Source organism: Rattus rattus, chromosome 1 (genome assembly GCF_011064425.1).
Source record: "Rattus rattus isolate New Zealand chromosome 1, Rrattus_CSIRO_v1, whole genome shotgun sequence".
NCBI lineage: Eukaryota > Metazoa > Chordata > Mammalia > Rodentia > Muridae > Rattus > Rattus rattus.
This window is the reverse complement of record NC_046154.1, coordinates 156,093,021-156,105,016: the sequence shown is the minus strand read 5'-3', so window position 1 is coordinate 156,105,016 and position 11,996 is coordinate 156,093,021. Positions and strand designations below refer to the sequence as shown.

Below are 11,996 nucleotides of genomic sequence, written 5' to 3'. Positions count from 1 at the left end.
GTGTGTGTAAGTGTGTATGTGAGAGAAAGTGTGTGAAAATATGTGCGTGTGAGAGTGTGAGTGAGTGGTGAGTGTGTGTGAGAGTGTGTGTGTATGTGAAAGTGTGTGTGTGAGTGGGCATGTACGTGTGTGTGTGTATGTGAAAGTGTGTGTGTGTGAGAGTGAGCATGTGTGTGTGTGTGTGTGTGTGTGTGTGTGTGTGTGTGTTTACAGCTGAACAGCTTTCCATAGTGTATATGAGCCACATTTTCATTATTCATTTGTCAGTTGTAGGACATTTAGGTTGTTCCGTTTCCTGGCTACTGTGACTAGAGTAGCAGTGAGTGTGTCTAAGCACGGATCTGCAGAGTAGGGGAGAGGAGAGGTATGGCTGGGTCGTGTGATAGATTTATCTCCACAGTGGCTGTACCAGATTGCTATCCCACCCACAGGGAATGAATCCTCTGCCCCTTCTCTGCCATTTCCTGTCAGTTGTCCCATTGATCTTTGCCATTTTAGCTGGAGTAAGATGAAAAAAATTGCAGAGGTGTTTTGATTTTTCTTTGATTTTTCAATTCCCTAATTGCTAGAGATGAATTTTTTTCTTTTAAGGTATTTCTTGGGCTGGAGAGGTGGCTCAGCGGTTAAGAGCACTGACTGCTCTTCCAGAGGCCCTGAGTTCAATTCCCAGCAACCACATGGTGGCTCACAACCATCTGTAATGGGATCCGGTGCCCTCTTCTGGTGTGTCTGAAGACAGTTACATTGTATTCATATAAATATGATAATAAATTAGTCTTTTAAAAAAGATATTTCTCCGCCCACTTGGGAGGCAGAGGCAGGCAGATCTCTAAGTTCCAGAGCAGCTTGGTCTACAGAACAAGTTCCAGGAGATTCAGGACTACATAGAGAAACCCTGTCTTGAAAGAAACTAACAAAACAAAACAAAACTCAGACTTTTTTTTCTTCTTTTGAGAAGTCTCTATTCAGGTTCCAGGCCCATTTTTCCTATGGGTCATTGTTTATTTGGACTCCTTGTTTTACAAGTTCTTTGTATATTCTTGATATTAAACCTCTGTCAGGAGTTACAGCTGGAAAGGATTCTGTCCCATCCTGTGGGCTTCCTCTTTACCTGGTTGCTTGTTGTTTTAGCCATGCAGAAGCTTCTCAGATTCATCAAGTCTCACTCAAGACTGGAGAGATGGCTGAGCGGTTTGAACCATTGTTTGTCTTGCAGAGGACTCAGGTACCATTCTGAGCACCCACAAGGCGGTTGGCAACCTCTGTAACTCTGACTCTAGTGTGGATGAGCTCCTCTGATCTTTCTGAGCACCAGGCATGCATGTGGTGTGTGTACACACCTTTGGGGAAAACACACATATATGCAAAATAAAAACAGCAAAAAAATTGTGTGTGTGCCACAGCAAGTATGTGACGTCAGACAGCAACTTTCAAAACCCAGTTCCAGTCATCACCTTGGCGAGATACAGTCTTGTGTTGTTTCTACCACCGAGCTCCTAGACAAGCTTTCCTGTGAGCTTCCTGTCTCAGCCTTCCATCTCATGTAGCAGTCTAGGATTACAGATGTGTGCCGCCCAGCCAACAAAGTTTTATATGAGTTCTGGAGATAGAAATCCAGTCCTCTGGTCTGTAGGATTAGCACGTTTAACCCGAGCAGGATAACTCTGGGTTGCCTGGAATTCCAGCACTTGGGAGGTAGACTCAAGAAGTAAGAAATTTGGACTAGGGGTTGGGGATTTAGCTCAGTGGTAAAGGCGGGCCCTGGGTTCGGTCCCCAGCTCCGAAAAAAAAAAAAAGAAAGAAAAGAAAAGAAATTTGGACTGGAGAGATGGCTCAGCGGGAAGAGCACTGACTGCTCTTCCAGAGGTCCTGAGTTCAATTCCCAGCAACAATTGTAATGGGACCCGATGTGTGTTTGAAGACTGAGACAGTGTACTCTCATATATAAAATAAATAAATCTTAAAAAAAAAAAAAAGAAGAAGAAGGAGGAGGAGGAGGAGGAGGAGGAGGAGGAGGAGGAGGAGGAGGAGGAGGAGGAGGAGAGAGGAAGAAGAAGAAGAAGAAGAAGAAGAAGAAGAAGAAGAAGAAGAAGAAGAAGAAGAAGAAGAAGAAGAAGAAGAAGAAGAAGAAAAGAAGAAGAAGAAAAGAAGAAGAAGAAGAAGAAGAAGAAGAAGAAGAAGAAGAAGAAGAAGAAGAAGAAGAAGAAGAAGAAGAAGAAGAAGAAGAAGAAGAAGAAGAAGAAGAAGAAGAAGAAATTCAAGGTTACATTGGCTACCAAATGAGTTCCAGGTCAGCTTGGACTACATGACTGTGTTTCAAAATGAAGTGAAAAGTGCCTCACCTGTGTTAATGGGATCTAGAAATAAAAAGGTGGTTCAAGCCCAGCGTGGTGGCCTAATCCCAGCACTTGCGAGGCAGTGGCAGGTAGATCTGTGTTTGAGCAAGTTCCATGAGAGAAACCCTTCCTCAGAAAAAGATTTAAAAGATGGTTCAAACAAAACCCCAAATAGCCCCATCAACAAAACATTTGTCTCATTTGAAGCTTTTATTTGGAAAGATGAATTTACAAAATGGTTTATTTCTCCCAGGTCTTCTAATTCCTACACCTAGAATACACATTTCTAAGAAATGAATCATGGCGTCTTACGGTGGTGTAGCGCCGCCTTTAGTCCGTCTACTCCGGGATAGAGAGACCTCTCCAAGTCATACTACAATTCCCACAATGCATTTCTTTTGGTCTCCTAAATAGGGAGTGTGCATCCGAATTCTGGATAACTTCCGCTCCGGAGGTTACGTAAACCGGATGTTATAGAGCCTAGATTCACTTCCTGGTTCGTTAGCGTATAACATTTTAGTCTTCCGCCGGTAAATAGTCCCATTGGTACTTTGCGTCACAATTTCTAGGGACTTATCACAACTCTACCTTTCATCGGAAACGCTAAATAATTAGGTAAATTCGCGTACAATAGTTGCTAGAGAGTAGATAGAATCACACGTCTCTGAGGTTTTTTTGGTTTGTTTTTTTTTTTCCGGCGTGAGCGTAGGAATCTCGTACTATATAAGAGTGTCGGGCGAGCCGCCGGGTCCTCTTTCGAGTCTTGGCTCCAATATGGTGAGTGTCGCCGCGTGGTGAGCGCGCGGGCCTGAGGACTGGGTTAGAAGTGGGTTCTTGGATCGTAGGGACGTGAGAGTCAAAGCCTTGGATGAGGAAGTGACAGAGTGTCCGTCCAGCCTGGACTTGACGTGCCCGGGGACTTCTATGGGTGACGGGGCTGTGGCCGGCCAGAAAGGGCTGAAGTCTCACCCCCTTTCTAATAGCGTCTTTTTATTCACAGACCAAAAAAAGGAGAAACAACGGTCGTGCCAAAAAGGGTCGCGGCCATGTGCAACCAATTCGCTGCACGAACTGCGCCCGGTGCGTGCCCAAGGATAAGGCCATTAAGAAGTTTGTCATTCGGAACATTGTAGAAGCCGCTGCAGTCAGGGACATATCTGAAGCAAGCGTCTTCGACGGTAAGTGAGCCACAGCCGTGAATTGTGTAGGGACTGAGGAGGTGTGTGGTGCGGACAGTTTATGACTTTGTTTTTTCACTGTCCTGGAACTCACTGTAGACCCTGAACTCAAGAGAACTGCTTCCAGTGCTGGGATTAAAGGCGTGCACCACAGCCCCTGACTGACCCCCCTTTAAATAACAAGAATGGAAGCCATGGAACCTTCCAGCAGAGTTAGACTCCTCCCCAACGAAAGTTATTCTCATATTGTGTGACCCACTCCTGTCTTGAGTAGTCCTTAACCTTTTGAGTGGCAACCTGTACCCCAGGAGTTGAACTCTTAGTGTACGTTGGGTGTGATCTTGGCGTCCCTGTTTGCTTTGCATTGAGTATTTGTGGGTAAAACTGTACATGCTTAGAAGTTAGAGTAGTTCTGACCAATAGAAGAAGAATCTAAACTGCGTCTTCATTTCTCAGCTTACGTGCTTCCCAAGCTCTATGTCAAGCTGCACTACTGCGTGAGCTGTGCCATCCATAGCAAGGTTGTCAGGAATCGATCTCGTGAGGCCCGGAAGGACCGAACACCCCCACCACGATTCAGACCTGCTGTAAGTAAATATTTTAACTTGACCCAGAGAAGCATCCATTAAGGTTTTAGCCTGGTATGGCAGATGTGACCCACATTTCAATTTTAAAATATTTGCTTTTCTCGGAGGAGGAGCTAGGCTGTTTTCAGTGAAGAGCATGGTGTCTGTAAATTCATTTTATAGCCTGAAACCACCATTAGTGATAGGAGGTCGGTGGTTGGGTTCTTTGGCTTGAGATGCGTGGTCCTCGGCTTGATAACTGATACGGGCTCTACCATGAACTACGAGAGGGTGGGTTTGGGTTTTTTATGAGGTGTCACTGGCCTTAGCTGACCCATGACTCAAGATTCTTCTGCCTATAGAGTGCTGGAATTAAGTCGATCACCACAGCAGAATACTTGAATCTTTTTAATTTAGCTCATCTCTTTGTTTTTCAGGGCGCTGCGCCACGACCTCCACCAAAGCCCATGTAAAGAGGTGATTTCATGAAGGCAGAAAGAAAAATACCATGGAAAAATAAAACTGAAGTTATACTTTATGTGGCATTTGAGTGTGTCTATGTCGAGTCTCTTGCACTTTGGAGGCCATTGTGCAGAACTTGGTGTTTTAGGCTCTGTATGCCTTGTTTTTTTAAGGCATTCTCTGCAGGCTAGCCAGCAGGGAGTTCCACAGTCAACAGGCTGGGGTGTTTGGGGTTTTTTTTTGTTTGAGTGGGTTCTGAGGGATCCGCTGGATCCTTGTCAGATTGTAAGCCAAAGCTTCCATATTCATGGAATGTCCTTACCTTGGTTTCTGTATTGTTTTTTCTAGTGTGGGGCCCTCACTGGCCCCCATCCCTATAGACTCTAATTTGATCATAGAATATTAAAGTTATCAGCCAATTTTTTGTCCTGAGGCATTGTCTCATGCCTTCATGTCTTACTAGCCTTAATGCCTTACTTACCTTCTGCCTTAATGCCCGAAATATGGGTGTCGACCGTCTCTGGCTAAGCTGACCATTTGACATTGCTGAGAGCTGAGCCCATTGGTACCTTGGGCTGAAAGGTTTGTAAATGTTTATCCAGAGAACACAGCAGCAAGAAAAGGACTGTAAGATCCTAGGCAGTCCAAATTGAAGGCAAAGCTGTTGACAGGTTGATAGAAATTCTGAGCTCAGAGAATTCTAGACCTGAGTCTGCATTAGTGACAAGGTCAGGAGTGTGTTCACTGTGAGCTCCTGGGTTTCTGAGTGTAAAGTAAGGTCTCCCAGCCTTGGTAGTTTTGTTGCTAGAGTTGTGCGAACCCCCACATCTTTAAGACCTTTACCTCTTGGGAAATAAGTTCCTTCTGATGGACAAGGGCCAGCTCAGCACATGAGGTGGCATGGAGGACAAGTTGCAGGGGCCAGCTTGCCCTTTCACTATGGGTGTGGGGTCAGGCTTGGTAGCAAGCACCTTTACCCTCAGTCTGAGTACCCACATGGTGGCTTGCATCCACTCCCAACCCTGCTTCAAGGGCTCCAGTGTCTGTGACCTGGAAGGTCACTAGGCACACCTGTGGTGCCTTTATGTAGATGGTTCTAATAATCACAACTATTAATGCCCAATTCCGGGGGATCAAAAGTCTAAAAATGGTTTTGCAAAATCTTTGGCCTTGAGAATCCAAAGCTGTCGTACTTGTTATGAGCATTTGGGAGTTCAAGGGCAGCCTGAGCTGCAGAACGGCTTCAGGCTCTGTCTCATTCATTACTTTTTTGGAATAGTCGGCCACCTCTAGTCAGGCATCTAACACCCAACTTAAGTTATAGTCTTAAGGGAAAGTCACAAGCTATAGAACAAGACTCCAGGCTAGCTTTCAAGTTCTGTGTTAAAAATGTGTGGGTGCTACCTGCAGGGGCTAGAGATGTTGGATCCGACGGAGCGGATAGTTCTAGCTGGGTCCTCTGTAAACAGGGTGTGCACTGAGCGATCTCTAGCTCCCTTGAGATGAATGTCAAAGCCCATCTGCTTAACCTGGTACAAGTGTTAGCCTTTCTACCAGGTTTGGTTTTGTTGCTTTTTAATGGACCTTGTTGAGGTAGGTCTTGCTGTAGCCTAGAATCCTATCTAATTTGCTTCTGAGGTGACCACACTGAGTGTTCAAGGCAGATGGGGCCTTGGGCTCACTTTAGGCTGGTGTTCAGCTGACGAGGAGTCTTGAGGTCCTGGGCTGCCTTTGCACAGGCCCTCAGTTTCCTTCTTGTGTAGCCCAGAACTAGTGTGTATGAGATAGTATTCATCACTATCTTCAGACACATCGTGCAGATGTGTCATTGCACATTTACCTTGTTTCTAAATTGTTTTATTGTACGCCCTGTGTCTACGGCGCCCATAGAGTCCAGAAGAGGATGTCGGGCGCCCTGGAACTGGACTCAAGAAAGGTCTTGAGCTGTAACAATCCTGGGTCCTCTGAAGGAACTCTTAACTGCTCTTTGAATTACTGAGCCATGTCTTCAGTCCTAGCTTTCTTTTCTTTTTCTTTTTTTTCTGTAAACATTTTATGTAGTGCTGGGGATTGAATTTAGGGCCTCCTGTATGTTATGTAATTTTCTCCAACCTGCCTGAGCAAAGTAACAGAAACAGGGAAGAAGGGCTTATTTTGATCCACAATTGGTCAGGAAGGTATGGTGGAACTCAAGGTGTCAGAGACACGTGACAGGCTTCTATCATGAAGGCCAGGAGCTGGGTATGATGGCACACAGCTGTAATCCTAGCCCCCTGGAGCTGGAGAGTCCGTAGTTCAAGTTAGCTGGAGGCTGGGGCTATACTTCAGTTAGGAGTGTTTGCCTAGTGTCTCAGGGATCCTTTTGCTGTGACAAAACACTGCCCAACAGGGATCTGGGGAGGAAAGAGTTTATTTCATCTTTTACTCTCAGTTCCCAGTCCATTAGGAAAGTGAGGGCAGGAAGCAGAGACTGGAGGAGTTGTGTTTACTGACCTGCTCCCTGAGGCTTGCTCAACCCTTCCTGCTTACAGCTCCCAGGACCTCCATCCAGCCCAGGGTCCTTCCTGCATCAACCTTCAACTTCAAACAATGCACTGCAGGCCAATCTGGTGGAGGCGTTTTCTCCATTGAAGTTCCCTCTTCCCAGTGACTCCAGCTTGTGTCAGGTTGACATAAAACTAACCAGCACACTTGGTGCATGTGGCATGATCCGCGTGTGGTACACACCTGTAATTCCAACACTTGGGAGGTGGAGGTTGGCATTTCAAGGTTATCCTCAGCTACACTGTTCAAGACCAGCCAGCCTGAAGTGCGTGAGACCCTCTCACAATAACAAAACTAAGCTTCTTGACTAGTTGGAACCAATAGTGCCTGCATTCTCCAGGAGTTAGCCACTTCTGCTAGTCAAGCTGGTTCCTAGTGCTCCCAAATTCCTAAAGGCCTCAATGCCACAGACATGACCAAGCTTATATGACACAGGACTAAGTGGTGGTTCACGTCCGAGTGAGCATGAGTCCACCACAGCTGGCTCTCCAAGACATTTTTTTTTTACCATTTAAAATATTTCTGTGGGGCTGGAGAGATGGCTCAGTGGTTAAGAGCACTGACTGCTCTTCCAGAGGTCCTGAGTTAATTCCCAGCAACCACATGGTGGCTCACAACCATCTGTAAGGAGATCCAATGCCCTCTCTGGTGTATATGAAGACAGCTACAGTGTACTTATATATAATAAATGAATAAATCTTTAAAAAAAATAAATAAAAAGTAAAATATTTCTGTGTATGAGTATTTTGCCTGCATATATGTTTGTGAGCCATGTGTGTACAGAGGTCTGAAGAGAGGCATCTCCTGGAACTGGAGTTATGGATAGTTGTGAACCACCATATGGATGCTGAGAACGGGGCTTAGTCATCTTTCTGCCCCTCCCCTTTAAACGTTTCTGTTACATTCATCTACCGTGTGTGTTCGTCAGGCCTGATCCAACCCTTCTCTGTCAAGCCATCTTGCTGGCTCCCAAAGTTTACTCTTACTATCTGGGGTGAGGGTACGCCCATTTAATGTGTTACAGAGTTCATGACCCCTGGGGAAGACTTGATTCAACTATAATCAAAGGATTTATTGATTAGCTCCTAGCAGGGTAACAGCTTGAAGCTCAGTCTCAGGCATGTCGTGAAGGAGGGGTATGGGGAAGGGATTTTAAAGGGAAAACCACAAGAAGACCTTTAATGTCTATGCAAGCAAGTAAGAACTGGTTAAGTGGTTAGGGTAATTTAAAACAATCTTTGGCCAGGCAGTGGTGGCACATGCCACTAATCCCAGCACATAGGGGCAGAAGCAAGTGGATTTCTATGAGCTCAACTCAAGTCTGGTCTACAGGGTAACACAGAAAAAGCCTGTCTCAAAATAATTCAATCAATCAATCAATCAGTCAAAAACAGTCTTTGGGTATCTGTGTAAGCAAGTTACAGAGACAAAAAAGCACTTAGTCCTAACAGGTGGGTGGTGTAGCCACAGGATTTTCCACCCAAGCCCCAGGCCTCAGCTTATTTTTTTTTTAAGATTTATTTATTTTATGTATTGAGTTCACTGTTGCTGTGAACCAGAAGTGACATCGGATCCCATTACAGATGGTTGTGAGCCACCATGTGGTTGCTGGGATTTGAACTCAGGACCTTTGGAAGAGCAGTCAGTGCTCTAACCACTGAGCCATCTCTCCAGCCCTCGGCTTATTATTTATTAATAAATGCCTAGGCCTTAAGCCAAGCTTGTTCCTCCACTAGCTTGCAACTTATTTAACCTGTTTGTACTAGTCTACGTCTGCCACATGGTTGGCGCATGGCTCTACATGGCATGGAGACACCAGTGGAGCAGGAGCAGCCAAGGGCAAGACTAAGAGGGCAGGTAGTAGCTGGGAAGGAGCCAGGCCAGCATACTTGGGTTAGAATAGCTCAGTATCTGCCCAGCTTTACTGCTGAAGCTTATAGTAAATGTAAGTCTCGGTGTCCTTATTTAGGAACTAGAATGGGCATAGAAAAGCCAAAATAACTTACAAGGTGGTGGTGCTGAACATTTTTGGGTGGGGCATCATTGAACCTGAGTTCCAGGGACTGGAGTTAGAGATGGAACAAACAGTGGCTACAAAGAAGGATGCCTTGTATAAAGTGGAGTTTCTCGCTAACACACCTTTAGTTCCAGCACTCAGGGGGCAAAGGTAGATGAGTTGTTATGAGTTCGAGGACAGCCTGGTCTACAGAGTGAGTTCCAGAATAGCCAGGGCTACAAAACAAAAAACAAAAAAACCCTGTCTTGGGAGGAAAAAGTTTCTTTAACCACCATAAATTAGTTAAACTAATGAGTCTTATTAAAGTAGACTGGACCAGTAGGAATATAAAGAAAGGGCTGGAATATAAATGTTCAGTACTTTTAAATTTATTTTATGTGGCACAGATGATTTGCCTGCTCATATATGTGTGTGTACTACATGGATACAGTGTCGATGGAACCCAGAAGAGGTCACCAGGTTTCCTGGAACTGGAGTTACAGATGGTTTTGAGATCCAGTGTGGTTACCAGACATAGAACCTTGTTGTTGTAAAATTATAATAAAAAATAAAACAGTCTTTTTTCTAGGTCCAGCACCGCAGTGCCCCAAGATAATCTGCTAGATATCTTGGCAGAAACACATCCCAACTCCATGGCCACCCAGACCAACCACCCCACACTCCCTTACACTTAAATCTACACATGAAAGAACACACAACACAATAACCTCAGATCCAACTGATAAGATATAATTGCCCACCTAAACATACAAAGCCCTGTCCATATCCATCCCTTAAGAACATTCGTAACAACCTGTAAAGGTACAACCTGGAATCTTAACCTCTCTCTTTCTCTCTTTCTCTTTCTCTTTCTCTTTCTCTCTCTCCCCTCCCCTCTCTTCCTTTTCCCTTAAACATTTTCTCCCGCCCATCCTCTCCTCCAATGACAGGCCTCCTTTTATCCTGTACTTGCCCTCATCTGTATTTTACAAATTCAATGAAGAGAAGGTTCTGGTGAAGTCACTTGAGTACGGGACTAGGCAGCTGTCCTTGGGGCAGTGGAATTAGCATCAAAATACAGATAACTCCAGGGTAAACCACAACATTTCCCCCTTTTTGTCCAGTTAAAAGGCCTTTTCCTTTATATATAAATTGAGTACAGTTATTACCATTCTACAATTTATAAAACATACAATACACTCAACACCCGGTCCATCAATTTTGTCCATTAACTAAAGCACCTTGTCATCTATCCTAAAAGACTTTAATTCTATACCTGACTTATATCCTGGTTTGAGATCATATGCCACCTGAAAAACCACCCTTTTAAATTTATTATCTTTTTCAATGTTAAACAGCTTGGGTTGTCTATGAGACTACCAGTCTTCAACTATGTCAGAAATATGAGAATGACCAATGTGTTCTATACACATAGGAAGCCTGACACAGCTTTCAGAACCGAAGGGTTGTAGAGACAAATCTCCAGTAGCACAGTCCCCTGTTAGCAACATGTGAGCACGAGTCTTCAGCCTTCTGGCCCCAAATCAACAGATAGACTCTAGAAATGCACATGTTGAAGGGCTGATCACCCTGTCTTGGCAGGGCTTGTCAGTAACTATTCTGCATAATTTGTCCTTTTCTGGACAGTATTAGTCTGCAGATGAAACAGGCAGTTTTGTCCAGTGGCTGCCTAGCCACAAAGTATTGCCTCACCTGGAGATAGAGATGTTCACATTCTTCATTAAATCCGCCAAAGGGGAACTGTTAGGGGCAGATATGTCTCAACAAAAGATAAATAACCTTAAATCTCAAATTTTGTGGATTTCTGACGTTTTTGAAAACCATCTATCTATATAAGGTAATCTGTACTGTTGTCTTTATATCTTAATAATATCTTGAAAGTCCTCTTACAAACTCAGAGCCATGACTTTGCTATCTGCCCTGAACTCACAGGTGTAATCAACTCAGAAGTTTGCAATGACATCAATAGAAGGACTGGCTTAGACCTTGTACTTTTAAACCTTTTGACAAATAAATTCTTTTTTTTTTTGAGACATAGATTTTTATTGGTCTAACCTGATCTAACCCACATGCCTAGTGATAGGCTTGGGCAGCTTTCTCCCTGTGCCCTCCAGTCTTCCCTCTATTGAGAGCTCCTGGCTTGCCCCAGGAAAGAAGAGTGTCCTGGGCAGTGTTGGCAGACATTCAGTTGGGACCTGAAGGGGCTCAAGGTGACGGAGAGATGGGGCCACAGGGCAGAAGGATGGCAGTGTCCTGCACAGCCCCTGCCTTGGCAGGATGAGAGGGATCGGAAGGGAATAACTTTCCCAGCAGCTCCTACTGTGCCCTTAGAGCCATCAGCATCTCTCCAATGTTGTCCTCAGCTTCCTTAACACTCCGCTCCAGGTAGTACTTTTTCTGCTCCAGCTCTTTAATTTTTTCTTCTGCGATTTTCTGTTTTTCTAACAGCTGGTTGTGAATTACTTCCTTGGACTGTAGAATAAACATTCTCCCTACACCTTCATACATGTTAGTCTCATCTACCCGTGTCCATAAGGTGTGCATGCTTTTTCATCCTATTTAGCTGTTCAATCTGTATGTCTGCAAGTTTCACCTTCTGCTGAGTATCGATAACTTTGGCTTGAAGCTTCTTCAACTCCAGATCCATGGAGGCAGCCATATTGGAGCACACTATGTCCCTGCGCTAGAGGCAAGACAAATAAATTCTATACCAAAGCAAAGATATGATCTCAGCCTAGCTACCAAATGAGATTATGACTGTATAACACAATCTAGCTAATTCCTCCCTGTTAAATTACAACCATTTCTAAATTCCTCATAAAACAACCTTAGAATAACCACTTTCAGCCCCCCAAAAGTCCAGGGGCTACAACTCCTCCATAACTTCTTCAAG

General features: G+C 44.5%; 1 protein-coding gene and 1 pseudogene across 2 annotated transcripts; one reads left to right on the top strand and one right to left on the bottom strand.

The window, feature by feature from the left end:
• Positions 1-3,017: 3,017 nt before the first annotated feature.
• Positions 3,018-4,622, top strand: Rps26 (ribosomal protein S26). Of its 2 annotated transcripts, none has more exons than XM_032909159.1 (4): positions 3,018-3,113; positions 3,337-3,514; positions 3,971-4,101; positions 4,498-4,622. In XM_032909159.1, the coding sequence occupies exons 1-4, from the start codon at positions 3,111-3,113 to the stop codon at positions 4,567-4,569; spliced, it is 384 nt and encodes a 127-aa protein (XP_032765050.1). In that variant the 5' UTR covers positions 3,018-3,110; the 3' UTR covers positions 4,570-4,622. The 2 variants fall into 2 exon arrangements, with proteins under 2 accessions (XP_032765050.1, XP_032765054.1); XM_032909163.1 differs by having other exon boundaries at positions 3,022-3,113; positions 4,518-4,622.
• A 6,797-nt stretch (positions 4,623-11,419) lies between these two features.
• On the bottom strand, positions 11,420-11,762 carry LOC116889877 (annotated as a pseudogene).
• Positions 11,763-11,996: the final 234 nt, after the last annotated feature.

Coding starts and splice junctions, on each gene's coding strand:
- Rps26 (XM_032909159.1), top strand. Junction 3,515..3,970: donor TGAAGCAAGCGTCTTCGACG/GTAAGTGAGCCA, acceptor TTCATTTCTCAG/CTTACGTGCTTCCCAAGCTC. Junction 4,102..4,497: donor CACCACGATTCAGACCTGCT/GTAAGTAAATAT, acceptor TTTTTAATTTAG/CTCATCTCTTTGTTTTTCAG.